This window comes from Neoarius graeffei, chromosome 12, assembly GCF_027579695.1.
Source record: "Neoarius graeffei isolate fNeoGra1 chromosome 12, fNeoGra1.pri, whole genome shotgun sequence".
In the NCBI taxonomy this organism is placed as follows: domain Eukaryota; kingdom Metazoa; phylum Chordata; class Actinopteri; order Siluriformes; family Ariidae; genus Neoarius; species Neoarius graeffei.
In genome coordinates this window covers 7,492,741-7,518,368 of record NC_083580.1, presented here as the reverse complement: position 1 = coordinate 7,518,368, position 25,628 = coordinate 7,492,741, and the positions used below count along the sequence as shown (strand labels likewise).

At 41.3% G+C, this 25,628-nt stretch overlaps 1 protein-coding gene across 3 annotated transcripts in view; it reads right to left on the bottom strand.

Moving 5' to 3' along the window:
- Positions 1-25,628, bottom strand: part of stom (stomatin) — a 65,127-nt gene that overhangs the window by 7,824 nt on the left and 31,675 nt on the right. For all 3 annotated transcript variants that reach the window (XM_060935446.1, XM_060935445.1, XM_060935447.1), the window contains one exon: positions 346-428. In XM_060935446.1, coding sequence (XP_060791429.1) covers positions 346-428 — 83 coding nt within the window. The remainder of the gene's footprint in view (positions 1-345; positions 429-25,628) is intronic.

Below are 25,628 nucleotides of genomic sequence, written 5' to 3'. Positions count from 1 at the left end.
TAGCTGAAGTTCGCTAAATGTCTGCAATAGTAACTTACTCTGGTTTATGTTTCCTCACGTTGCGCCCCCCCTGAAGAACTCTGGCGCCCCCCAGGGGAGGCACGCCCCACACTTTGAAAAGCCCTGTTCTAACACATTAAACTGATACAGAGTCATTAAAAATTAGGTAAATGTGCTGAATACTGTTGTGCTGTTACAGGAAAATAATCAATTAATCAAATCACATGGTGGTGTTTGCCAGCAATTACACTATCAATGAACAACACTAATTTTTTTTTTTGTAACTCATTTATAGTGGTATGGATACATATACTGTACATACATACACATACATATACAGCTCACCTCCTGAGGGGGTATGTCGAAAGAAATGGTGCGCATGTCAACATTAATGAAGCTGTCTGTACAAGGCAGTATAAAGAAAAGACCTGCAGGATAATGACGACACACAAGACGACAAAGATACAAAAACAGAAAACAAAGACATGCCTGTTAGTCAACTTAATACTCAGCAGAACCTGTGACAAACTCAACAGATGCATAACTGTGTTAGACAAGAGGGTTTCCTGTTTATTTTAAACTGAATAAACCCACCTTCACCACACTGAACACTTACTGGAAGTGACTTGAGATTTTACAGTAAATTGCATCATCAGAACATGACAACTAAAAATAAGTCTAATTACACTAAAGCACTGGGTGTAACTGGATCAGACATAACACTAACTAAGACAGTCAGTACGTTTACATGCACGTCCAAATCGAGCTGCTGTTGGTAATCGAGCAAAGGGTCCCAGCAGGGGTGCCAGAGAAATCCAATCCTACATGCACAAGTGAAATTGGGCTATTGTGCAAGGTGCATTGTGCACCCGAGCCACACGTGGCGCTACATGCCCCATCGTGTTGGTACACTTCCTGTTGTCGTCACGAAGAAGAGCTATAGTGTTGCCAGATACTGCTGACGTATTCCAGCCCAAAACATGTTCAAATCCGCTAAAATGCACTTAAAACCCCCAATCTGGCAACAATAGCAGTTCCGTGTTCAAGCTGTTAGGCTTGCTCTAACAGACTATGGCTACAAACTGTCTGGCGCAGACCACTGTTTTGTAAGACAACTTGTTTTGCACAATAATATTTTTCTAAAGTCCATTTTTTGCTTACAAAAAAAAATTTTTTTTTGCTTACAAGTTAACTTATGTCTTAATAAACACACAAAAAGTTCAATTGTTTTTATTGACATTCTTCAGATGTTGGACATATATATACACACACATATACATATATATATATATATATATATATATATATATATATATATACACACATACACACACACACACAAATACAATGACTTGTTTATGTACACAATTCACAGCTATGCAACAGCTGTACAGATGTATTTGGTGATACAGTAAGTGAGCTAAATTTTAACAGTGCAAACAATGCCACAAAAAGAAAAGATTCATGCCGTTGTCATGATTCGTTGTCATGCCGACCGAGGCTGTTGTGTTTCCCGCTTGTGGTCTCGTCACTCCCGGAAGTAGCTCGACAACTAGCTCGATAGGGTATACATGCACAAAGTAGCTCGGCAGAAATCACATAAACTAGGTCGTGTAGCTCGATTCCGAGAAATCAAGTTCGGTTCAATTTCAGCCAGATTAAGGTGTATACATGGCATTTTGAACTTCGATTTCAGTCGAGCAACGGCAGAAATTCGATTCTCTCTATGTGCATGTAAACGTAGTGAGTGTGCTTCGTGCTGTCTAAAAGTCTATCAGACTCTATGTTAGTCTCATTCAAGCATTTAGCAAAAGATTCGCAAGGAACCACAGTCTCCCAGGTTAAAACCACAAAATGGGTTCCACGTGTGTTGAGAATGCAGTTGCTTGGGAAGAAATAATTCAGCACAGATTGTGCTTCTCTTTCTGGTTCTGGAGCTTCTTTCGTGTAATGCAGCTCAATGTAAAACAGTTTCCATTACCACTCCTCCAAAGTAAACCATTTTCCAAAACTACATCCTGAAGGGGTTTATTCCTCTAAAACGATCTGCCAGTGTCGGAACATCCACAAAACAAGCTAGTTCCTGTGATCTCTGACCTCCTGTGTTGGAAATCTTAAAGCTTTACTTTGTGTTACAAGCTTTGAGACAGGAAATTCCTTCCAAAATGCTATTAAAAAAAAAAAAAAAAACAGCTCCTTACAGAAAACTTCACCAAATAAACATTCACACACACTTTTAAATTCCTTTTCTATGAAACATCCACCATACGAGTCTCAGCGCAAGTGGTAAAATAGGCTTTTCTAAAAAGGGTGTTACATCTGGCGAGTTAAAACCTCAACCACTTACAACATGAAACTTTATACAGATATATTATTGGCGGTGGTGGTGTAGTGGTTAGCGCTGTCGTCTCACAGCAAGAAGGTCCTGGGTTTGAGCCCAGTGGCTGACGAGGGCCTTTCTGTGCGGAGTTTGCATGTTCTCACCGTGTCCGCGTGGGTTTCCTCCGGGTGCTCCGGTTTCCCCCACAGTCCAAAGACATGCAGTTAGGTTAACTGGTGACTCTAAATTGACCGTGAGTGCGAATGGTTGTTTGTGTCTATGTGTCAGCCCTATGATATGGCGACTTGTTCAGGGTGTACCCCGCCTCTCGCCCATAGTCAGCTGGGATAGGCTCCAGCTTGCCCGCGACCTTGCACAGGATAAATGGCCACAGATAATGGCTGGATATCATTTTATCCACATTCACTGGATATGAGCAATCACACACACTGATTGGCTACTCTACGACTAGGCTACCAGCTCATATACCGTGAGTAGAGAAAAACAAAATGGTGGCGCGTGTTGCTGAACCAACCGAGGATGGAATAAAAGCTTTTTTTTTTCTTTTTGAGGAAGGTAATAAAACATGGAATAAAAGTATTTGATGGTAAGAATGCATCTTTTTTTATTTTTCAAGAATTATTATTGCATTTTTCACAAATTGCTTGTCACTTTCCTGGCTTGTTTACATTCTAAGCAGAAATGATTTTGGTCGGACGTTTTGTATAAAGTTTTTGATTATTAAATTTGCAAAAAATAAGTGCTCTGCTTCTCAAAATCCAGTGAATGTGGATAGAATAAAACAGTTATTCCACTCAATCTCATCATACATGGCTCAATTTTGTGGAATAACTTTTTTTTTTTGCGGTGTTCATCAAATCCTGCGCTCTGATTGGCTGGCAAGCGGGTCCGTATCCTACGGTACAGACCCCAGTTACGGACCTCTGGCGACTCGCTCGTTCACAACAACAAACATAGTAGCATTTTTTGTCAACATTTATCTTTTTTTTTATAAGATTTATTTATAAGATTATCAAAAATCTTATACATTTTTGCCGGCATTTCTCAGGAGAATAGCATTAATTTTACAGCATGGATAGCGATAACGACAGTCTTCACAGCGAGAGCGAGTTTTACGACCCTGAGGAAGAAGAAATAAAAGAAAACATTTCAGGAGAAAGCTAAAAACCTGTAATTTGCTAACACCGAGCAAAAACATGGCTGAATCCTGAATGACTCAATTTTGTATAAATAGGGGACTACATAGGTGGCAAAATGTAATTTTTTTCCTGCCATGGAAGTGCACTTGTATACCGAGGAGGAAGCCATTTGCATTACAGCCATGAATGAGGATTCAAAATGGCGGCTTGGCTCGGTTTTCCCTTTCAGGCGCTCTCGTTTTCTGTTAGAATTTGGTAAAGAAAAAAAATATATTATTTACCAGCTTACTTGAATACTGACCTCAGCCCAGAAGGCCTCGCTCAGTACTTTCAAGACCTTGGTCACAGTATTTCACCATACGGACCTCCCAGCTGGTAAATAACACATACATATTAAATATTAATTTTATCTATTCATTCTTTCTCAGCTATAAACCTACAATCAAATGCGAGTCCCTGCACACTGCTAAATTCCCACAGACCCATGCTAAGTGCTAACTTGTCTATCTTTAATAAATTCCTATCGGATAAATCAAGGCTAGCAAATGACAAGCAAGTGTGCTCACATTCCTCACAAGCAGACTTGTATTGGAAAATGATCTAAAGTGACATAAAAACATGATTAAATGTTTAAAACTTTTTAAAGGAATGGTTCGCTGAACCTACTGAAGGGTTTTTAATTTTCAACCAAACACTTACCAAAATTCCTACAACACATGCAGCAACGTGAACAAATCCTTTACTCCTTCATTAAAAGGTATTCCCTGCAGACAATAACCTGCTCTTGAATAAAGGATGGAAAGACAGTCAGGATAAAAAAGTCAAGCTTGTGACATTGAAAACAAACATGATTAAAAGCCAGTGCTTTCCAAAAGAGATCTGGGAAGTGAGCCAAAGGGCAGCTGGGTTTTGTTACCATTGTTATAGTGGCTGCACTGTTCCCTCAGCTCTAGTAGAAAATTCCTTCCTTTCTGCTCAAACATGCAATACTGAGCATTAAATACAGGCTCTTCATCTGCTTTCAGACCATCAGCAGGTCAGTTACAGCAAGGCTGACTAGTTCTAAATGTTAGGTTACTTCTTCCAGTGCTCCAAGCCTGATGGGAAATACTTTACAGCCCACAAGGTCAAATTACAAAATGCCAACCAACAGAAAGCCAAATAAAGCACGAGATAAGTTTAGAAATGCTCGACACGCGCCTCTAAAGCTGGCCCTGTCTGGTTGTGATGTCCCCTGTTTTTTCATACAAACTTTGTTATAGATTTCTATTTTATGACTTTTTTTTAAAGATTTTTTTTGGGTGGGCGGCACAGTGGTGTAGTGGTTAGTGCTGTCGCCTCACAGCAAGAAGGTCCGGGTTCGAGCCCCATGGCCGGCGAGGGCCTTTCTGTGTGGAGTTTGCATGTTCTCCCCATGTCCGCGTGGGTTTCCTCCGGGTGCTCCGGTTTCCCCCACAGTCCAAAGACATGCAGGTTAGGTTAACTGGTGACTCTAAGGCCAAGTTTACATTAGACCGTATCTGTCTCGTTTTCTTCGCGGATGCATTGTCCGTTTACATTAAAACGGCTGGAAACGCGGGGAAACGGGAATCCGCCAGGGTCCACGTATTCAATCCAGATCGTGTCTGGTCCGGTGCTGTGTAAACATTGAGAATACGCGGATACGCTGTGCTGAGCTCTAGCTGGCGTCGTCATTGGACAACGTCACTGTGACATCCACCTTCCTGATTCGCTGGCGTTGGTCATGTGACGCGACTGCTGAAAAACGGCGCGGACTTCCGCCTTGTATCACCTTTCATTAAAGAGTATAAAAGTATGAAAATACTGCAAATACTGATGCAAATACTGCCCATTGTGTAGTTATGATTGTCTTTAGGCTTGCCATCCTTCCACTTGCAAGTGGTAAGTGACTTGTGCACAGCGGCTCAGTCCCGAATCACTGCTCGTGCACTTCACTCACGCGCTCTGTGAGCTGCGCAGGGCCGGAGTGCGCACCCTCCAGAGGGCACTCGCTGTTCAGGGCGGAGTGATTTGGAGCGCAGCCGCTGAGGAGGAAGCGATGAGCCGCACTGACACATTTCAACTTACGTGCCGAATTAGTCATGTGATTAGCGTATCCGTGTATTGGCGTTGCTGTGTGCACGCGAATCGTGTATTGGCGTTGCTGTGTGCACGCTAATCGTTTTTAAAAACGTTAATCTGATGATCCGCTGATACGGTCTAATGTAAACCCCACCTGAATTGACCGTAGGTGTGAATGTGAGTGTGAATGGTTGTCTGTGTCTATGTGTCAGCCCTGTGATGACCTGGCGACTTGTCCAGGGTGTACCCCGCCTTTCGCCCGTAGTCAGCTGGGCTAGGCTCCAGCTTGCCTGTGACCCTGTAGAACAGGATAAAGCGGCTACAGATAATGAGATGAGAAGATTTTTTTGGGCTTTTTTCACCTTTATTATTGGATAGGACAGTGCAGAGACAGGAAATGAGCGGGAGAGAGAGAGACGGGGAGGGATCGGGAAATGACCTCGGGTTGGAATCGTACCCGGGGTCCCCGGATTTATGGTATGGCGCCTTATCCACCTGAGCCACGACGCCCCCTATTTTATGACTTCTACATTATAGAGTCAAAACATTACGAAAACATTTTAGCGTTCCAAACGTTCATTCATTTTCCAGCACAAAATTAAATGTTACAGAAAAGAAAAAAAAATTTATCCGAGCAGCATATTCCATAAGAGAGCACTTTTCAGATTAAAAAAAAAAAAAAAAAAAGAAGGCTGCTGGGTTTTGGTGCAAAATGAAGAAGCGAGTGTGACAGTCAGAGTGTCCAGAAGAACTGTGTCTGGTTCTGGAAGATGCTCAGTAAAACCAACAGCTCATTTCCTTATCAAACTGCACTCACTGGACCTCAGACTACTTATTTATTGACTTTGTTTCATTTATTATGGTTTACTGCTTATAGCCCCCCCCCCATTATTTTTAAGCCATTTTGGTCTACAGCATTTCTTTACATGCGCATCAGACTTTTGCACAGTACTGTACTTTAGCTGAATACATTTTAAAGCGGCTGGCTTATTCATGTTTAAAAATCGTACAACAAATTGGATCATTTGAGTCAAACGTGAGTTACGCTTTTAATGGTATGATTAAAATTCAAGCTACGAATGTCTGTGAAAGAGCCTAGCAATCGTAACACCTGTACGTTATGTCAATAACTTATTCGAAAATGCTAAAATGGCTTTAATTGTAAAATAAAAACGTTGTGATTTTATATTGTATTCCTAAGATGAGGCCATTTATTCGAGTATGCGGTGTATTTCGAGCAGTCATATTGAACTAACCCGATTATGCCACTCGGTGGATGGAGGCCTGTGCTGTCTGCTCTTCAGCCTACATCACATCGCCATGGCAACAGAGTCAAATATCTCAAAAATGGCCATGAATTACATTGTCTGGCGCACTAAGTGAATTATACGCTCCGGAAGGGCAAACTGGACCCGGATTAACGTAATGTAACAGTCCGGAGTAGGCGGATGCAATTGGATAATTACCAACTACCTACCTTTTCAGAGTACAACAGATCTGTTTATGTGATACGCAACCTTTTGTTGTTACTGGTGCACTTGCAAAACAGCATTTTTCATTCTAATGTTTGATTTCTAACCTTCCTATTTAAAAAAAAAAAACCTTCTGGCTTGCTATCGGTTTCTTCCACCCATCCTGTGTGCAGTTTTGTGCTTACACAAGCATGACCATAGAGTTCTTTTGTTCTTTATATCAGATTTGATCTTCGCTGGCATTTCAAAACTGCCCCTGCGAAGGACGGACACTGAATGTAGGCCTACAGGAATGGAAAAACAGTCGCACTTTGTTTATTCTCTGTTTCAGGTCTCACTGTGTACCACGCAACCATTGTGGCAGACCACCGTGCTGCAAGGAAGCAACAAAACACCACACAGTGAGCCGTTACAGGAAAATCAATGATGCAGTGGTGTAATGCAGCACGGCACGAAGAGCAGTTACCGTTATCACTCTGGAGTTGATCAATTTCCTACAACCACACATACCAAAGTGGTTTAAATCCTTTTACACAACAGAAATTCACCAACGATTACAATTTTGCACGTATTAAAAAAAAATAAATAAAATAACGTGGTACTATTGTTTATTATTTATAGTCAAGTTTAATGCTGCGGAATATCCTGAAAGGTTCCTGTTATCAACTAACTTCAAATGCACTATAAAGAATCGCTGTCCCCTCACCAGCCTCTATTTTTCTTCTCAAAAAAAAAAAAATATGCAGCTCGCTTTGATTAATTTCAAACATCAGGTTACCATATTACATGCGCATTTTCTTTGTTTATAATACATAGGGCCAAATTACTCAATTTGGATTGGTCAATCAAGGAGGGCTTTTTTTCCTAGTCTGGCTAACGCGACAAAGCTCTACGAGCTATTGGTCTGGCCAAGATATTAAGCCCAACCGTTTCCCAGAGCCCGTGGTTGACCCGCCTCCCTGAAATGCCTCAGTTTGCTACTGGTCGAAGCCAGAAAAGGCTGTGACGAAGCTTAAACCAATCACATCACTCTTTCCTCTGACGTATGCGACGCAACGGAGCTAACTGGTAGATTAAACTCTTACCGAAGCCGGTCGGGAGCAAGGCGAAAACGTCCTTCCTTTCAATAAATACCTCCAGGGCTGCTCTTTGCTCCGTTTTCAATGAGAACTTCCCGTTGAATGCTTTCAATACAGCATCTATGCGTAATAGATGCGGAAGCGTGAATGAAGCGCTTCCGGCATAGATTCTGTAAACAATCTATGGCTTCCGGTCGCAGTTCTACTACGTCACTGCCTTGAACACGCCTCTACCCAGGGCCGTTGGAGATGCTCAAAGTTGATTGGTTCCCGATTTTTCGGGAGCTTGGAAGAGCTGTAGATAGCTTGCCTGGCCAGACTAAGCTCGCAACAGGCCCTCGTGTTGCATCACGCTTAGGATGGGTGGGCCCAGGCTATTTTTTTCCTTAACACGGGGCCGTATTTCTGAAATGCTATTGGCTAGTTCGTTGCTTGGTTACGGTTACAAAAATTAGCACATTTTGTCAACAAAATGGCTTTTGTAAAGAAGTTCCAATAAAATTTTGTAAACCACTTTCAAAATCCTCGTGTCGCGTCGCCATGTCATGATGAAAGACGCTTTAGAAACTGATTCAAACGTGCAAGATAGTCTTGGTTCAGAAAACATGAATGACAAATGTGAACTTGAACAGCTTCCGAAGTATGAATTTGGCCCTAGATATTATAAACAAGTAATCATATGGTTCCTCATAAAATTAAGGATCAATTTCACTCGTGATTTCAAAGTTTTGAAATTGCCCTCGTCGCAATTTTCAAAACTTCGAAATCACTCGTGAAATTAATCCTTAATTTTACTCGGCCCCACATGATCACCTATACTAAATACAAACATCCATTTGTTATTCAACTTAATTATGTGCCGCGTTTGTCAAACAAGTCCGTCAGAGCTCAAACAACACCTTCTGATCAGCCATTTCAGGAATTCAATAGCACTGTGGTACAAGTGTAAATAAACAGGGCTCATGTAGCCCAACACTGTGGTCGCACTTACTGGCACCTTGATGAATAAGCAAACAAGCTGTTAAACAGCTGCATGCAGTGGCTTCATTTATTACAGAAGTGACTACAATACGAAAAACTTCCCCCAACCTTTCACTGTATTAAACGCACACCAGGTTGGCTCAGGGGAAGTTAGCTTTTCGTTACAAGTCCAATGATAATGCCAGGTCTAACCATTTTTCAAGACAATTTGCCAGAAATAAAACTACACACAATGCATAGTCAGGCATTTTGGCCACACCTCTGACCTGAGGTGTATTCAAATGATTCCAGGCAAACTGGTTTTCTTTGAAATTGAAAGCTTTTGTATAAAAATACCAAATTATTCTGTCAAGTTTACAATCTAGTGAGTGTCACAAATTTAGATAGGTTGGCATACTCCAATGACAACCCTCTAGGCCAGGGTTCTCAAGCTTTTTTGCTTTGAGGCCCACCTATTCATACTTAAAACAAGTCGGGGCCCATTAAAAAAGATCCCCAATTATTTTGGCTCATCTATTCTATTAGAATCTAATAATCTATTGTAAAGTGCATTAATGGGATGCAACCTCACTCCCTGTTACAGATGGGAGCCCAGGAATTAAATAAATGCAACAAAAACTAGAAAAGCACTCCGAGAGCGCAGACCTCCGCCAAGAATCCTTTAAAAAAAATTCGGGATCCAGAAGCTGATCCGGATCACCGCCAAAATTTAATGGATTGTTACTTGTGCCCAGTCACACCTCTGGAAAAAATTTCAGAGCAATGCATTCATTACTTTTTCCATAATGTTGCTAACAGACAAACAAACCAACGCTACCGAAAACATAACCTCCTTGGCGGAGGTAATAATAATAACTAGAATGCATTTCCGGAGAAAATGCGAAAGCGTGCTTGCTCAGATGCGCCGCCATGGCGACCCGGCAAGAGAGGCGACCGCACGCCCACACGACAAGTTTTGTGTCAACACACGAAAGTTTGGCCAAGACACAAGGCGAATTCTCATACGGAGATGACAGGCTGGAAAGGTTCTTTACAGGGACATCCCAGAGCATCACAAACATGAAAATGTAGATGTAATTCTAAATCCGTCAAGAGATATGATCCAAAACACGTTTTCGCTCATTGTGGCGCCCCCAGTGGCCAAATGACACCAAATTTGATGAGGGTACATGAACTGTTGCCGAAAGTCATCTCAACAAATATGGTCTTGATACGTCAAAGCGTTTCTGAGATATGAGCCAAAATACATTTTTGCCAATTGTGATGCCCCCTAGTGGCCAAATGACACCATATTTGATGAGGGTAGTTTGGATGGTGTCCAAAGTTATGCCACTTAGGCTACGTTCACACTGCAGGCTGAAGTGACTCAAATCCGATCTTTTCGCCCATATGTGACCTGTATCCGATCTTTTATTGACAATATGAACGACACAGATCCGATTTTTTCAAATCCGACCCAGGCCGTTTGGATATGTGGTCCTAATTCCGATTCCTATCCGCTCTTTTCATATGTAACTTCAGTCTGAACCGCCAGGTCGCATTCATCCGACTTACATGTTATCAACAAGCCACAAACGTCACTATTCTGCGCTGAAGTAGGCGGCGGGTCTCTCAAAAAAAAGTTACAACAACATGGTGCATAATCACGGGCGCAGATAGAGGGTGGGACGAGTCCCACCCAGATTTAAATTCACCTCGCTCGGTCCCCCCCACTTATAGGGAGGAAAAAACGTCTATGCTGTCTTTCTTTGCATAAGGCAAACCTCACGGAAAAATCAAAAGACTAATTACCATTCGGTTTATTGAGGTGCACAGCAGTGTATACATAGTTGCAACAACTCACATAAAACAAAACAAAGACTGATATTCGGTTGGTTGAGCTGCGCAGACTGTACAGGTTGCGAGCTCGAGCTTGGTTGCTATGGTAACCCACAACAAGTTTGACAGGCATATCAGGGTTGGTTTGCTGGCAGCTTTGTCCCCCCCAGTTCAAAAAACGTATCTGCGCCCCTGCGCATGACATCAATGCGAGGGACGCTTCGGGCTGTGAAGGTTCTGAATCTTCTCAATGGAAGGACGCAGAGGTTAGGGAGCTGATTTCCATTTGGGGGGATGCAGCTATTCAAGCTAGATTGGATGGATCATACCGCAACCGGGCGGTTTTACTTCCGTAAACACTGGCCATGCTCACTGCGTGTGACGTCGTCGTATCCTGCAATGCGCATGCGGAACACTTTTAGGTCGCTTTTCGTTCATACTGAGGATCACATACAAGTCGCATATATTTGTTAATGTGAACGACCTCACAAAAAAATCGGATTTCACAAAAAAATCGGAATTGAGCATTAAGCTTTGCAGTGTGAACGTAGCGTAAATATGGTCTTGATATGTCAAAGCGTTTCCGTGATATGAGCTCACTTCCAGTTTGGTGGCTTCACCATCGAATTTGATTGGCTGCCACGGGCGAACGCTTCGATGTACGAGAGCGAAACGAATATCATTCATTAGACATGGACTGGAGATCATGTGTGCCAAGTTTTGTGATGATCGGACAAAACATGCGGCCAGGGTCACTACCTTCACTTTGGACAAAATTCAAAATGGCGGAAAATCTAATTAGGCGGAGAATGACGTCATAGGGTGCGTTGGAATAGTCTAGCTGCAAGGATTCCAACGGCACCAGACTTATGAAAATCAGACATATGGATCAAAAGTTACGTGCATGAACACATGTAAGACTGTGATCAGTTGGTGGCGCTAGAGCGTGAGACGCACCAACATGAAACTTGAAATCAATCAGGGTCCACTCCTCTATTAGTGTACCAAGTTTCATGACTTTACACCTTACGGTTTGGCCCACAGAAGGAAAAATCTGTTTTTTGCGTCGAGCGCCCGTTCATTTCAATGGGGAAAAAATTAATCCTTTAAAAAAATGCGGGATCCAGAAGGTGATCCAAATTTTAATGGATTGTTACTTGTGCCCAGTCACACCTCTGGAAAAAATTTCAGAGCAATCCGTTCATTACTTTTTCCATAATGTTGCTAACAGAGAAACCGACAAACAAACCAATCAACGCGACCGAAAACATACCTCCTTGGCAGACGTAACAAACTGTTTTTAATTGCAGGTTTTGTATTTAAAACTGTATGGATGTGCCAGAAGCCAAATCATGCATGCAGGGCATTCTCAGTCAAAAGGGATTAATGATCCAAAAGTGGAGTCTGGTCCATTAACACAAGAACTTATTGCCATGTTTGTGTACAACAAACAGGCAAGTTATTAAAGCAATAGTTCGGGATTTTTGACATGAATCTGTATGGCATCCCCGTCAACAGTGTCGTGCAAACACACTGACTTACCCCCGACAGCATCCTGTGAGTCCTGTTCTTGTCTAGTTTTGGTCCAGACGAAAGTAGTCCGGCAAGTTTGTTGGGGTCACGAAAGTAAAACGTTTTTCTTCTCAAAACAGTACGTGTTCAAAAGAGTGATATATTTGCATCACAAAACCGTTGCCAAATAAAAAGTCAGACCTCACAATTATTTGGCGCTATATTTTGTCTCCCTCGGTATCACTGCGCGCTGTCATGTTGACAGCTGGCACGCTGGCCTCCTCGTCAATTGAAAGGTCTTGCATCTGTGGCATGATGAGATCCCATTCGTGGCAGCAGTAGCACTCCACCTCTGTCTGCATTACTTCACATTTGGAACAAGTACACCACCATTTGTCACCCTGTGTCTCGCGGCTCCAGCTGCGGCTCCAGCTTCACCTTCTTCCACTTGTTTGTCCACCCTTTCTCTCTCTGCCCGTTCTAACTCCATCTGGCGAACTTCTTCATCTGTATATTCGGGTTCATAAAGATATCCCTTTGGCTGTGAGATGAAGTCAATGTTTTCAACGTCGCTGTCGTAGTCAGACATGTTGTCGCTAACTTTGCTAGCAGTAAACAGTAGTGATGTGTCGGTCGCGAACGATCCGGTTCAAAGAGCCGGCTCTTTGAAGTGAACGACGGGAGCCTGCTCTTCGGTGGGAGCCGAGTTGGGGAGCCGAATTAGTTTTTTGTCCTTAGGTGCCTCAGAGAGAGACAGACTTTCACAAAAAAAAGTTGGTATCCGATTGCGTCTTTGTGTTGTCTATTACCATTCAAAGGAGCCCCTGTTACAGCGAAACGCAGACTCGCTAAGCTGGTGGGAGACCAAGGCTGCACTCTATCCACGGCTTACACACGTGACGGCACGGAGGATGTGTATAGTGGCAGCATCTGTCCCCTCAGAGAGGATCTTTTCAAAAGCAGGACAGATTATAACTGAGAGGAGAAATAGAATCAGAATTAACTAGTTAATTGCAGCAATTAAAGGAATAGGTAGGAAAAGGAAGGCGCAAAGACACCGCGCAGCGCCTGAAAACGGGTTTTCAGGCGCTGCGCACCCGTTTTCAGGCGCTGTGCGGGGTCTTTGCGCCTGTAGCGATGCTTTGCCTGTGCTGTGGCTGAAAATAGTTCCAGATATAAATTGGTCTAGTAAATCCCTTCGTGTTAATTTGCATTGATGTGTGTACTCGATGTGAATGTACAGGTCATGAGAAATAATTATAAAAAATCTTGAGTTATTTAATTCACTTTTGCAACGACAATGCTATCTGGACACACCGGATTACAGCGACTAAGCTAAGCTAACCGGGACGTTTCCAGATCAGGACAATGGCTGGGTCGGCTACAAAACGCTTTGGCTCACTCATCCAACTCTAGGGACTGCCTCAATTTCACCTGGGGGTGGCGTATTCCTTTAAATCAAAAATAAAATCTCAGGAGCCGTTTGGGAGCCGAAAGAGCCGGCTCCTTATCGTAAGAAGTGCCAAAAGAGCCGGCTCCCGAAAAAGAGCCGAAATTCCCATCACTAAAACAATGAATGAAACAGCCGTGGATGTCACCTGGCGGCAGCGCGCAGTGATAAGAAGGGAGAGAAAATAGTGCCAAGCGATTTCGAGGTCTGACTTTTTATTTGGCAACGGTTTTGTGATGCAAATATATCACTCTTTTGAACACACACTGTTTTGAGACGAAAAACGTTTTACTTTCGTGACCCCAACAAACTTGCCGGACTACTTTCGCCTGGACCAAAACTGGACAAGAACTGGACTCGCAGGATGCTGTCAGGGGTAAGTCAGTGTGTTTGCACGACACTGTTGATGGGGATGCCATACAGATTCATGTCAAAAATCCCGAACTATCCCTTTAAAACCAAGAAGTACGCTCAAAAGAAGCGGATATAGAAGCCACTCAGTAGGATTAGATCCTTACACGCTAACAAAGAAGGATTTTTCCTATGGAAGAAAAATTTACTAGCTAAATTTGACATCAGTAGAATTAAATTTGATCCTATTGTAGCCGTAACTAAATACAAAGACAATAGTTATGCATACTATTAATTAACTTACTGTGAAGATAATTAACAGATAATCGACAGATTTAAGTTGGTTGTTTTTTTTAAAGACTGTGGATATTTTTAGTCTTTTGTATTTGTATCTGTACATGCACGACCCCACCAGCTCTACTGATCAACTTATTGTGTTGAAATAAAGTCATTCATTCATTCTGAGTTGGAAAATTATCTATCCGTTGAGTTCCCCGACATCTCAAGCTACCTGGTGCTGTAGATATCGTTCTACACGGGGATACAGATGAAAAACTGGAAGAGCATGGAGGAGAACAACTTTTTATATGTGGCTGCATTAAAGATCTGGGCAAGATAAATCCTGTATTGTTTTTGCCCGGGTAAATAGGAGTTTCTGGGCTTTTTGTATGCGTCTTTGAGAAGTTTTAGTTTCGGGTGTAAACAAACCACAGCTGCTCGATTCCCAGTCCTCCCTGCTCTTCTCTTCCAGCAGGCATCACAGAGCCATATAATTTACCCACAAGTGTATTTATTTATTCAGCCCCCTGCACTTGCTCTCGCTCTCTGTGTGCATGTACACACGGGTTAAATGTGACAAAATAAAGGCTTGTTGCTCTTAAATTTACCCACAAATGTATTTATTCCACTTAAAAAGTATATAACAAACCAGGTACCAGATTTGGGACCCTACAACACCCTGAACTATTTAGTATTTGGCTTCAAATTGAAAAAATTTCACGGCCCACTGGTCGAGAAACACTGCTCTAGGCTACTTATAAAAACCAACCCAAATCAAGTTTATTGCCAAACACGTTCTCATATATAAGGAATTCACTTTTCGTGTTTGAACAATTAAGATAAAATTATTTAAAAACAGACAAAAGTAGTTATATAAATTAAATAAAAAAAAATAAGAAGCAGGGTTCTCCAGAAAATCTGAAGTAGCTGGCTTAAAAAAAAAAATTTTAATAAAAGTAGTAGGCAGCTCTGGAATTTGCGGCAGCGAAGTTAGTGGGTCTGGGGGCATGCCCCCCCCAGAAAGTTTTGAAATGCCTTCTGGTGCATTCTCAGCTAATAAATTACCAACTATTTCCCTGTAAAACACCTGTAAAATATTTATGAAATTTCCCTCCAGATGTCTGTGTGCTTGGCTTTCGCAGTTCCCCTCTGTAGTATGCTGCCTGGCTCTGTAACATAACTACATATGCTACGGTGTGGTCATGTGGTCCAGCTCAGCCAATCAGAGCGCAAGAATCAATCAACAAATATAGCTTTGAAGGCTTCCGGTCATGCTGGACTCGAATTGAAGACAATTTCTTGGTGGAATAATTGGATTTGCAGCAAATTATGGCCAGCAGAGACAATATCACATTGCTTGAACATTGAAAGGTAAGTTATTATTTTTTTCTGGGATCGGGTCACCGACGCTGACCGTCTGTGTAGGCCGAGAAAACCGCCGGTCGTTTGTGGACATCTCTGAAGAAGAATCTAAATTACATAGACCCCTTCGCAGTAAACGTCATTCATACGAAAGCGGAAATTGCGCGCGCAGCCTGGACCCAAAAAAGACTCAGAAATGCCTAGTTGTTGTGTTGTCGGGTGTCAGAATCGTAGCAGTGATGGGGTTAAAATGTACAGAATTCCAGCAGGATCTCACCCATTCCAAAAAAATCGCCGACGTCTATGGCTACAAGCCATCAAACGTGTAGACTGGGATGAAAGCACTATCAAAAATGCGCGGGTTTGCAGTGCCCACTTCATCACAGGTAAGATCAGGCTATTTATTAAATCTTTTTTATTCTTTCTAGTCTTCGTTTATTGATGTAGCAAAATACTTTGGTAACGTTTGTCTGATTAGCTGGGTCATAGTTACACAATGTAATGAATATTGTTAGCATGTTAACTTAGCTTTGCATGCAATTTTGTTTGTAGGAGAGGTCTCGCTTGACTCAAGCAGTCCAGATTTTGTGCCATCATTATTTGTGTATGCCGAAAATCACAATTTTAAAGCAAGGATGGAAAGGTAAAATTGTGTGCCCTCACTCTAAATGCCAACTTACGTTGACTGCTCTAACCTAGCTCCCGCCCCGTTCAGTTTCATTTCTGCTGTCTGCCTCTCGCTTTTTACGCAGCTCTGATTTCTCTTAGCTGCACTCTTTACACTATCATTCCTTTCATCCCATTACCTCCTGCAAATTGCTGTTTAGTGTTGGTATTTGCTGTTGTAGCTAAAGCCACATTGCCATCACATCACTGGCATAATTTGATTAAAACAAAATGAATATGAATGTCCTATTAAGTTAATCAAGTTGTACAATGCCTGCACATAATCATATGCGTCTAAAGACTTGTAGGCACGAAGTTTTTCGTGGGTGTACACTGAAGTCAATAAGGTACGAGTATATATCTGGCCATTGTATACCAGGGAACTTACTAACATCGTCCGTCCACTCTTTAATTAAATACGGATCCGGTAGGCGATGTCCACTTGTTAGAGTTAACTTATTTATGTAGCATTCTCGATCTTGTAACGACAATTGTTTTGCATAATCTGACAGCTCATAATGCCGGTCTATGGGCAGCGCCATTGTTTCTGGGTCCAGGCTGCGCGTGCATCCTGGCAACGGTCGGTTTGTTTACAAACATGCAAAGGGGTCTATAGATTTGAAAAATAGACATATTTAAGGAGGAGTGGGCTGTTTTGAAATCCAAGCTGTACAGTATGTCCAGGAATAATGTGCAAAAACGGGTCACATGATGAAGATGCGTCATGACACGGATGTGTGAGAAGAAGAGCATCAGGGAATCGTTTCAAAATTTAAAACACTCGGTGTAACTGACAGTTCGACGAGTTAACCATTTGATATCAAAACTCTCATCTTTGCACGTCTCCCTTAGTCCAGTGTCCATGTTTATTCAGCGTGAACTCCCTGCTCAAATCTTTGGTAAGCATTCACAAATGCTCACGATGAACCCAGAGCAAACAAATCGCTGTTTGAAAAATGCTGCTAATTTGAATGTACGTCCGCACTTCCTGTTCATACACCATGACTTTTAAAACAGACTTAAAGACATGTTCATGCAGGAACTTCTTTTTTTAAATGGAATGAGATTACATTCTAACCAAACAGGTTCATAAATACATTATTAATTAAATAATTAATTAATTAATGATTAATTAATTAAATGTTGATTAATTTTCTATATTTTGTATAACAACAACTCTGATGCATCCAAGCAGAGATTAAATTGGGCCGGAGCCCTCCGGAGCTCAGCTCCGCCTCCTCGCCTCGGCAGTACAGCCAGCAGGAGCTGAGCTCCCTCTGCTTCAGTGTTTATAATAATATAATACATTTATTTTCATCTATTCTAAAAACACCATCAATATGAGAGTTCGTCAATAATGATTTAGACAGCAAAAAAATAAGCTAAAAAGTGAATTACACCCATCAATTTAAAAAAAACAAAAAACATCTCATCTCATTATCTCTAGCCGCTTTATCCTGTTCTACAGGGTCGCAGGCAAGCTGGAGCCTATCCCAGCTGACTACGGGCGAAAGGCGGGGTACACCCTGGACAAGTCGCCAGGTCATCACAGGGCTGACACATAGACACAGACAACCATTCACACTCACATTCACACCTACGCTCAATTTAGAGTCACCAGTTAACCTAACCTGCATGTCTTTGGACTGTGGGGGAAACCGGAGCACCCGGAGGAAACCCACGCGGACACGGGGAGAACATGCAAACTCCGCACAGAAAGGCCCTCGCCGGCCACGGGGCTCAAACCCGGACCTTCTTGCTGTGAGGCGACAGCGCTAACCACTACACCACCATGCCACCCCAAAAAACATTTTAATTGGAATTATCATTGAATGCGCATGCGCTGCAAGAATGCATGACGTCACACAGCATCATCATACGCTTAATGTTAACGTTAATGGACTTCAGCTCGAGAAATTGGCGCCACTGTTTTCTATCAGTCTGTCATACTTTATATTTTATGAGGATTTATGTCGTACGAAGTTGTAACTATCTGCTAAACACGATGCCTTCGCAAAGTAGACAGAGGTAAGTCAAGGTTCTTTTGTTTATTTTCTTTAGTTGAGAAACTTTCTCAGGCAAAATATACTAGTGCAGCAGATGACATAAGTAACGTTAGCTAACACTGAGAATGTTAGTCGAAAAATTCACGCCTCCATTTGTTAAAGTTCAGATCTTTTTGTCTGTAGTTCTGTCATATTTTATCTTCATTTACTAAGTTATAGCTGTTTTCTGTGTTTTTAACTTTTAGGTAAATATCAGAAAGTTGAGCTCGTTAATTTAATGGATGCCTGCTAACTAGGGCTGTGCGATATGGGAAAAAATGAATATCCCGATACATTTTCTCCATTTCACGATATACATCTCGATATATGGGTCAGTCCATGAAATGGGGTTACCAAAATGTGACATAGTGGGAGTCACTTAAAACAATTTACAACTGAAAACAACTTTTATTTCCATGAAGCATTGACCATATAAGAAAATATAACATAGTTGTTAAGATAACTCCTGCTCTACAATGTATGATAAAATCCATAAATATTTACCCGGTTGCTAATGTAACAAGGACACGAACAAGCTTTTAAAAATAAAGGAAAAATATTGATAAAATCAATTTTTTGCTTTTATTTGCTTACTTTAAACATTAACACTGAATAAGAATTCATTAGAAATATTAGTTCAACATCATAAACACTGAAAATATGAAATACCAGTATTTCACAAACTTCATAAAATCTCTTTAAGATTTGAACAATAACAGCAGTCATTAACAGGAAACAGTTTCATCCTATATGGGGTAAATGAGATTATTGAATTCATTACTTTACTTAGTCACACTTATATCTGCACTTCTCTAGAGCACGTGTTGTGGTGTGCGAGACCCCGCGAGAAGTTATCTCGCGTCAGTTCAGCTGACCTAGATTGAGTAAATAGGTCTCGCAGGTTGTGAACGAACCAGGAAGTGAGTGGACGCCAAGTTAGGATGTGAGAAAAAACATCGATAATTTCTTTTATTGCCGTTTGTTTAAATTTCTTTCTACCTACATCGTTTTATAGTATATTCTTCTTTATATTAAAAACATCAATCATGATTTCAACTCGTTTTATCATTTTTTATAAGCCTGGTTTCTAACGTAACACAGTAGGACATCACAATGTTACGTTCACAACCTATTTTTAGTGGATGAATTCGAAGCTAAATAGTTTATAGAACCTTCTTAACTTTATGATGTGAGTGTAAAACTAAATTGCAAGTACCATGAAACTAATTTTATTGAAATTCTCAGAAAGTAATGAAGGTTTATTTAACCTCAAAGTCAGCAAATATTCCATGTCACAAAAAACGTGTCATCCGTGTCCAGTCACAGGGGAAGAAAATGTTTCACATTTCTTTATTTCAAAAGAAAACTTCATTTTTTTATTTTATTTCTTCAAACAATATTTATGGATAATCTGCTAAATATTTCTTTAAATCATGGAAATTAAAGATGAAATGATTATGTAAACCTAGACCAATGAAAAGTAACATCATTTCATGAACTGACCCATATTTAAATCCCCTCTAAAGGGCCCCATGAAATCTAACTTTTACTCTTTACTGTTTTCACTACAATCCCTGCAGATTAAATAACATTCTTGGTTAACTTAACAGGTGGTTTTCAACAACACATTTTACATTTTCATGTTAGTAATTAATCACAATTGAACTGAAATAAGACTTTTTATTCAACAAAGATGTGGCACAAACTGCAAAAACAAACAATCTTGAAAACTGCAACAAAGGGGCAACACAATACAGAGCTGCTCAGAGCTCAAACCAATAAAGTGCAAGCTCAACACTGAGAAAGACATTTAGCCTAAATAAGAAAAGTGCTCATTCATTAAATTATTTTTAAAAATAGATCTCCAAGCTATTAACCTGACTACTGAGAACCACTGGAACATTCACAATAGAGAGGGAGAGAGAGAGATTGAGAGAGAGAAGAGAGATCTGCAAAACATTTTTCTCTTTGCACACTTTTGAACTGAATGTTTTCTGGCTCTGCCTCTCAGATGTGTATAATTCCGGTATTGCCTTCTCTGTAAAATGTCTGCGACCAGGCAACTCGTATTTGGGATCGAGTGTGTTTAGTAATTTTTGGAAGCCTGGTTTTTCCACTTATACTAATTGAGATCATGTCTTTGGCAATGAAGTTAGTGACTGCATCCGTTATAGCTCTCCATCTCTGACTCATTTTCTCATATGGGGTGGCTTTGGAGAACGAGGCCGCTATGGTCATTTGTTTAGCTTGTGTGGGGGTTTTAGCTCGTGGGCAAGTAGTTCGGAGTTTAAGGTGGTGTTTACATTAGACCGTATCTGTCTCGTTTTCGTCGCGGATGCACTGTCCGTTCACATTGAAACGCCGGGAAACGGGAATCCGCCAGGGCCCAAGTATTCAACCAAGTTCGTATGTGATCCGGTGCTGTGTAAACATTGAGGATACGAGGAAACGCAGTGCTGAGCTCTAGCTGACGTCATCATTGGACAACGTCACTGTGACATCCACCTTCCTGATTCGCTGGCGTTGGGATCACACACACAGCGGCTCAGTCCCGAATCACTGCTCGTGTGCTTCACTCGCGCGCTCTGTGAGCTGCACAGGGCCGGAGTGCGCACCCTCCAGAGGGCACTCGCTGTTCAGGGCGGAGTGATTTGGAGCGCAGGAGGAAGCGCTGAGCCGCACTGACGTTTATTTACACATTTCAACCTCCTTCAGGCGCTTAAACTCAGTGAGAACATGAACATCACAGCCAGGTGTGTTTATCTGCTGGAGAAGGTGTTCGCTTGCCATCTTTCCACTTGCAAGTGGTGAGTGACTTGCGCATGCCCAATATGCACTGGGATCATGTGACGTGCCGTCTAATTAGTCAGGTGATTAGCGTATCCGTGTATTGGCATTGCTGTGTGCACGCGAATCGTGTATTGGCGTTGCTGTGTGTACGCGAATCGTTTTAAAAACGTTAATCTGATGATCCGCTGATACGGTCTAATGTAAACACCACCTAAGAGACTCTTCATACTGTACCGGGTGAGTTTTCAGGTAATGGAATATATTTGTCATGCTGCTGCCTTTCATGATGACAGGTTTTTTTTGCACACTTTACAAACTGGCATTTGCTGTTCCACGTCCTCCTCGCGATATCCAAAAAAAATGCCAGATGACTGACCCCTTACTAGTTCTTTTAGGAACCAATTCGTCCGCTTCCATTTTTAATTTGTCGCTGAAATTGACAGCTTACACGGTAGCCTATGCAACACCAGCGATTGCACGAACTGAGTCAGCGCTGTAAACCGAAACTAGAAAATCTTCCCGCCGGCAGTGTTGCCAGATACTGCTGACATTTTCCAGCCCAAAATATGTTCAAAACCCGCCAAAACGCACTTAAAACCGCCCAATCTGGCAACACAACCGAAACTAGGAAATCTTCCTGCAAGTTCCTTTCAGCACCGAGATGTCGCCCGGGATTGGTTGGCGAGTGCGTGACGTTATTGTTTTCTTTACCCTTAGGCAGCCTCTCACGTTACTGCCTGAGGGACAGGGAGAAAACCACCGGAAAATGTTTTAAACAAACAGGAAACAAACGCAAGTCGGAAGATGACCATAAAACACTCGATAGTTACGATATAATAATTTTATGTATCTCTCACAGAATTTTCGGAGATATATCAAGTATATTTGATATATCGCACAGCCCTACTGCTAACCTATCTTTCTGCATGGAACGTTAGCAAACCTCCCTCGTGATAGTGAGAACTGGCAGCCTGGACTTTTCTATTGGCTAGCGCACTCGACTCCCAATCCAATGTTTGCTGTGGGGTACTAAAACTAAACTAAATAACAAAATTAAACGATTCAGACATCCCTGGTCTCCCGGACGCTCTGGGAGTCTCCCCGGGAGCATGTAGACAGAGACAGGAAAGGCAGGAGAAACTTGACCTAAATCGTATTTGGAAAGTTGTAAATTAAATTGTAACGACTGGCTATTGCTGACATGTGGTTTGATGTTGTGACATGTAAGTTAGTTTAGCAAATTATTTGACTGATGTAGATTTATGGTGTGAGATGTAAAGAGCTATTGTTAATATGTGAATTGATGGTGTGAGATGTAAACAAGTCATGCAAATAGTGTAGACTGATATGTAAATAGCTATTGCTAATATGTGAATTGGTGGTGTATATTGTGAATAAGTTTTACAAATTACAGTGTAGACTGATGGTGAAACATAGGCTTAATAAGTTACCAATTGACGTGAGATATAAATAAGTACGCCATAAGTTGATAAAATATGTATTAAACTGATGGTGCGATAAATAAAAATGTTTTGAGAGATATTGACAGGGATGAGAATGAAAAATATTTAAAAAGTCTGAAAAAAGACGGGGGTTTGGGGGCTGCAGGCACCCAGCGGGGCCCGGGGGCAGAGTCCCGGTGGGGGCCCAGGGGGCGGGAGCTAATGATTTTTGGCTATTTTTAAATTTTTTTTTTACCCCAAAACCATTAATTTTATCAGCAAAAAGTTGCAGTTTATTTGGAAATAAATTCCCCTTCTTGGTGGACTACCAGGTGAAAATGATTAATATGGTACAAGAGACTTGTTTTTAATCAATTCACATTTGATGATTTCAAAAAAATCAATGCACCTTTTAATATAAACGAGCTCTACAATATTATATTTCTGCATTTTTGCTATTCATGTCTTTGAATACTCTAATCCTTTAAAATGAAGTGCAAACCAGAAAAAAGTTTGATCATATAATCCTCTTAAGCTTTCTTCTGATGTTATCATGGTAGCAGGAGGTCTTGCATATTAAGCAGGCAACATTCAACATCACTTCCCTTTCAACTGTTGTGTGTACTAACTAGGTTTTATCTGGACAGGATGTTGTGTAGTGTAAAGGCCAATTTATGCTGACAACCCAGTCCTCGCAGATGGCGTCGCAGACAGCGTCTGCGTAGCCCCCCCACCTTCGCAGACGCTCTGCGCGCACCTCCCAAAAATTGTGACCACCGCAGAAGCCTCGCAGACAGCGTCGCAGACAAGAGGGCTCGGATTGGTCCACTCTACATCCGCTGTACACGCACTCCCGCTTCCCTACTTTCCCGGTTTGTTTTGTTTTCACGACCGCCATTTTTAAAAACACGAGCGAAGATGGAGCAGCACGAAGAGCGGTTGATCGAGGAAGTACGTACATCTATACGACTCCAGTTCTAGTCATTATAAGTAACCGGAGGATAAACACTCCACTAACCACACCCACCAACTACTCCTAGCGATTTCGCGCCCCCTTGTGTTGTGGCGGTGAATAACATCGCGCACGCCTATTACTCCCCGCTCAACGATAAATTACAACTGTCTGCGAAAAGCTATCTGCGAAAGCCTTGTCGCAAGAGCATGCAGAGGCCCTAATACATATACCATATGCTCAATTTGAAGATCAAGATGGTGATTTTGAATTAAAGAACAGGCATGTACAATTGGCATTACATATTGGAAATTTTTTTAAAATCAAAAACTAAAGTTCATCTCGGCCTAAAAAATTTGGGCAGACGCTCCCGTGCGGCACATCTCAGCAATCCCCCAACCCCCCCAATGAAATGAGCAATAAGTAAGAGAGTTATACACGGTATCTAGGGCTGGGTGATATGGCTGAAATCTGTATCACGATATAAGTGTTTCATATTGGTCGATATCGATAATTATTGAAACATTTTATGACCTATTTAAAATAAGGACCAGGAGGGAACAATACTAAATTCAAACATTTATTTTAAACTTACACTTCCTCTGACAGCCAATAAGCAAGGAATGTCAACACGCATGTTCAATGTTACGATCACAACAAAAACTGAGCAATTATCAATAATAAAGTGCTTAAAAAACTCAAGTGTTATAAAAACATGAGCAAAGTGTTAAATGTAAACATAGCAAAACCTGCTATGTGAGAAGGACTGTCATATTTTTAATTTTTTACTGCAAGTTTAGTGCAAAAAAAGTTCACCCTCTGGTGAATAACATTTAAAAACATAAATAAAAATATGCAGTGCTTTATAAACATAAAAGAAATTGAGTGAAACTGAGGTAGACTTGGACTATTCTTAAACTATTCAAGTATATTTTCATTGAAGGTTTAATCAAATAAAAATAGTGTTTTGTAAACATAGAAGAAATTAAAGTAAAACTGAGGTAGACTTAAGACTTTACATCTGTAACATCTGACCTTACTGACTTTATCCACAATTTCCTCGCTCGTTCCGGCACTCATCTTTCTTTTCTTGGCCACGCTGTTTCTGGAAAAAAAATAAACACGACCACGAGACAACGAGATGGCGCAACCAAACGCCATACTGTTACATGATTGGCTATCAGCGTGTCATTCCCTATGCGTTGCTAGGCACCAGAGGACGAGTGCCTTTGCTCATGCAACCAAGCTTGCTTCGCAACAACAGTTGATTGAAAGCGGACCTAAACCAGAGAGAGCTCTGGCTAACGCTTGTTTCTTGAAAAAAAAAAAAAAAAACATTCTATCAAAACGTTCTATCGAACGCATTTTCTATTGATATCAAGTATGTGTCTATCGCGATACGTATCGTTATCATTTTATCGCCCAGCCCTAACGGTATCATACCTAAAATTTTATCAGAAATATAGATCTGATACTATGATTCTCCCCAACATGCTACATTAGATAAGCTAACCCCATTTATAAAAGATACACACTTATATATGACGTGTATTTGATATACATGTGATATACATGATGTATAGTCATACATAGTTACTTTACGGAAATCTTCAATAAGTTTGGTCTTTTCATGACCGCCTGTTGTCGACCTAAATATAAATGCACATGAAATGACACTCCTCACCTCAACATGTCTTTTACAATCATTTAAGCCACCATGGGCAATGCTGAAATCACTGCTGCAAACAGTACATCGTGCGAAACTGTCATTATTTTTGACCCTTATTAGACAGGGAGATTCTTTTGTGTAATCTGAGGTGAAGTGGGTTTTGTACTTTCATTTTGGGGGGGGGGCGCTCTCTCTCTC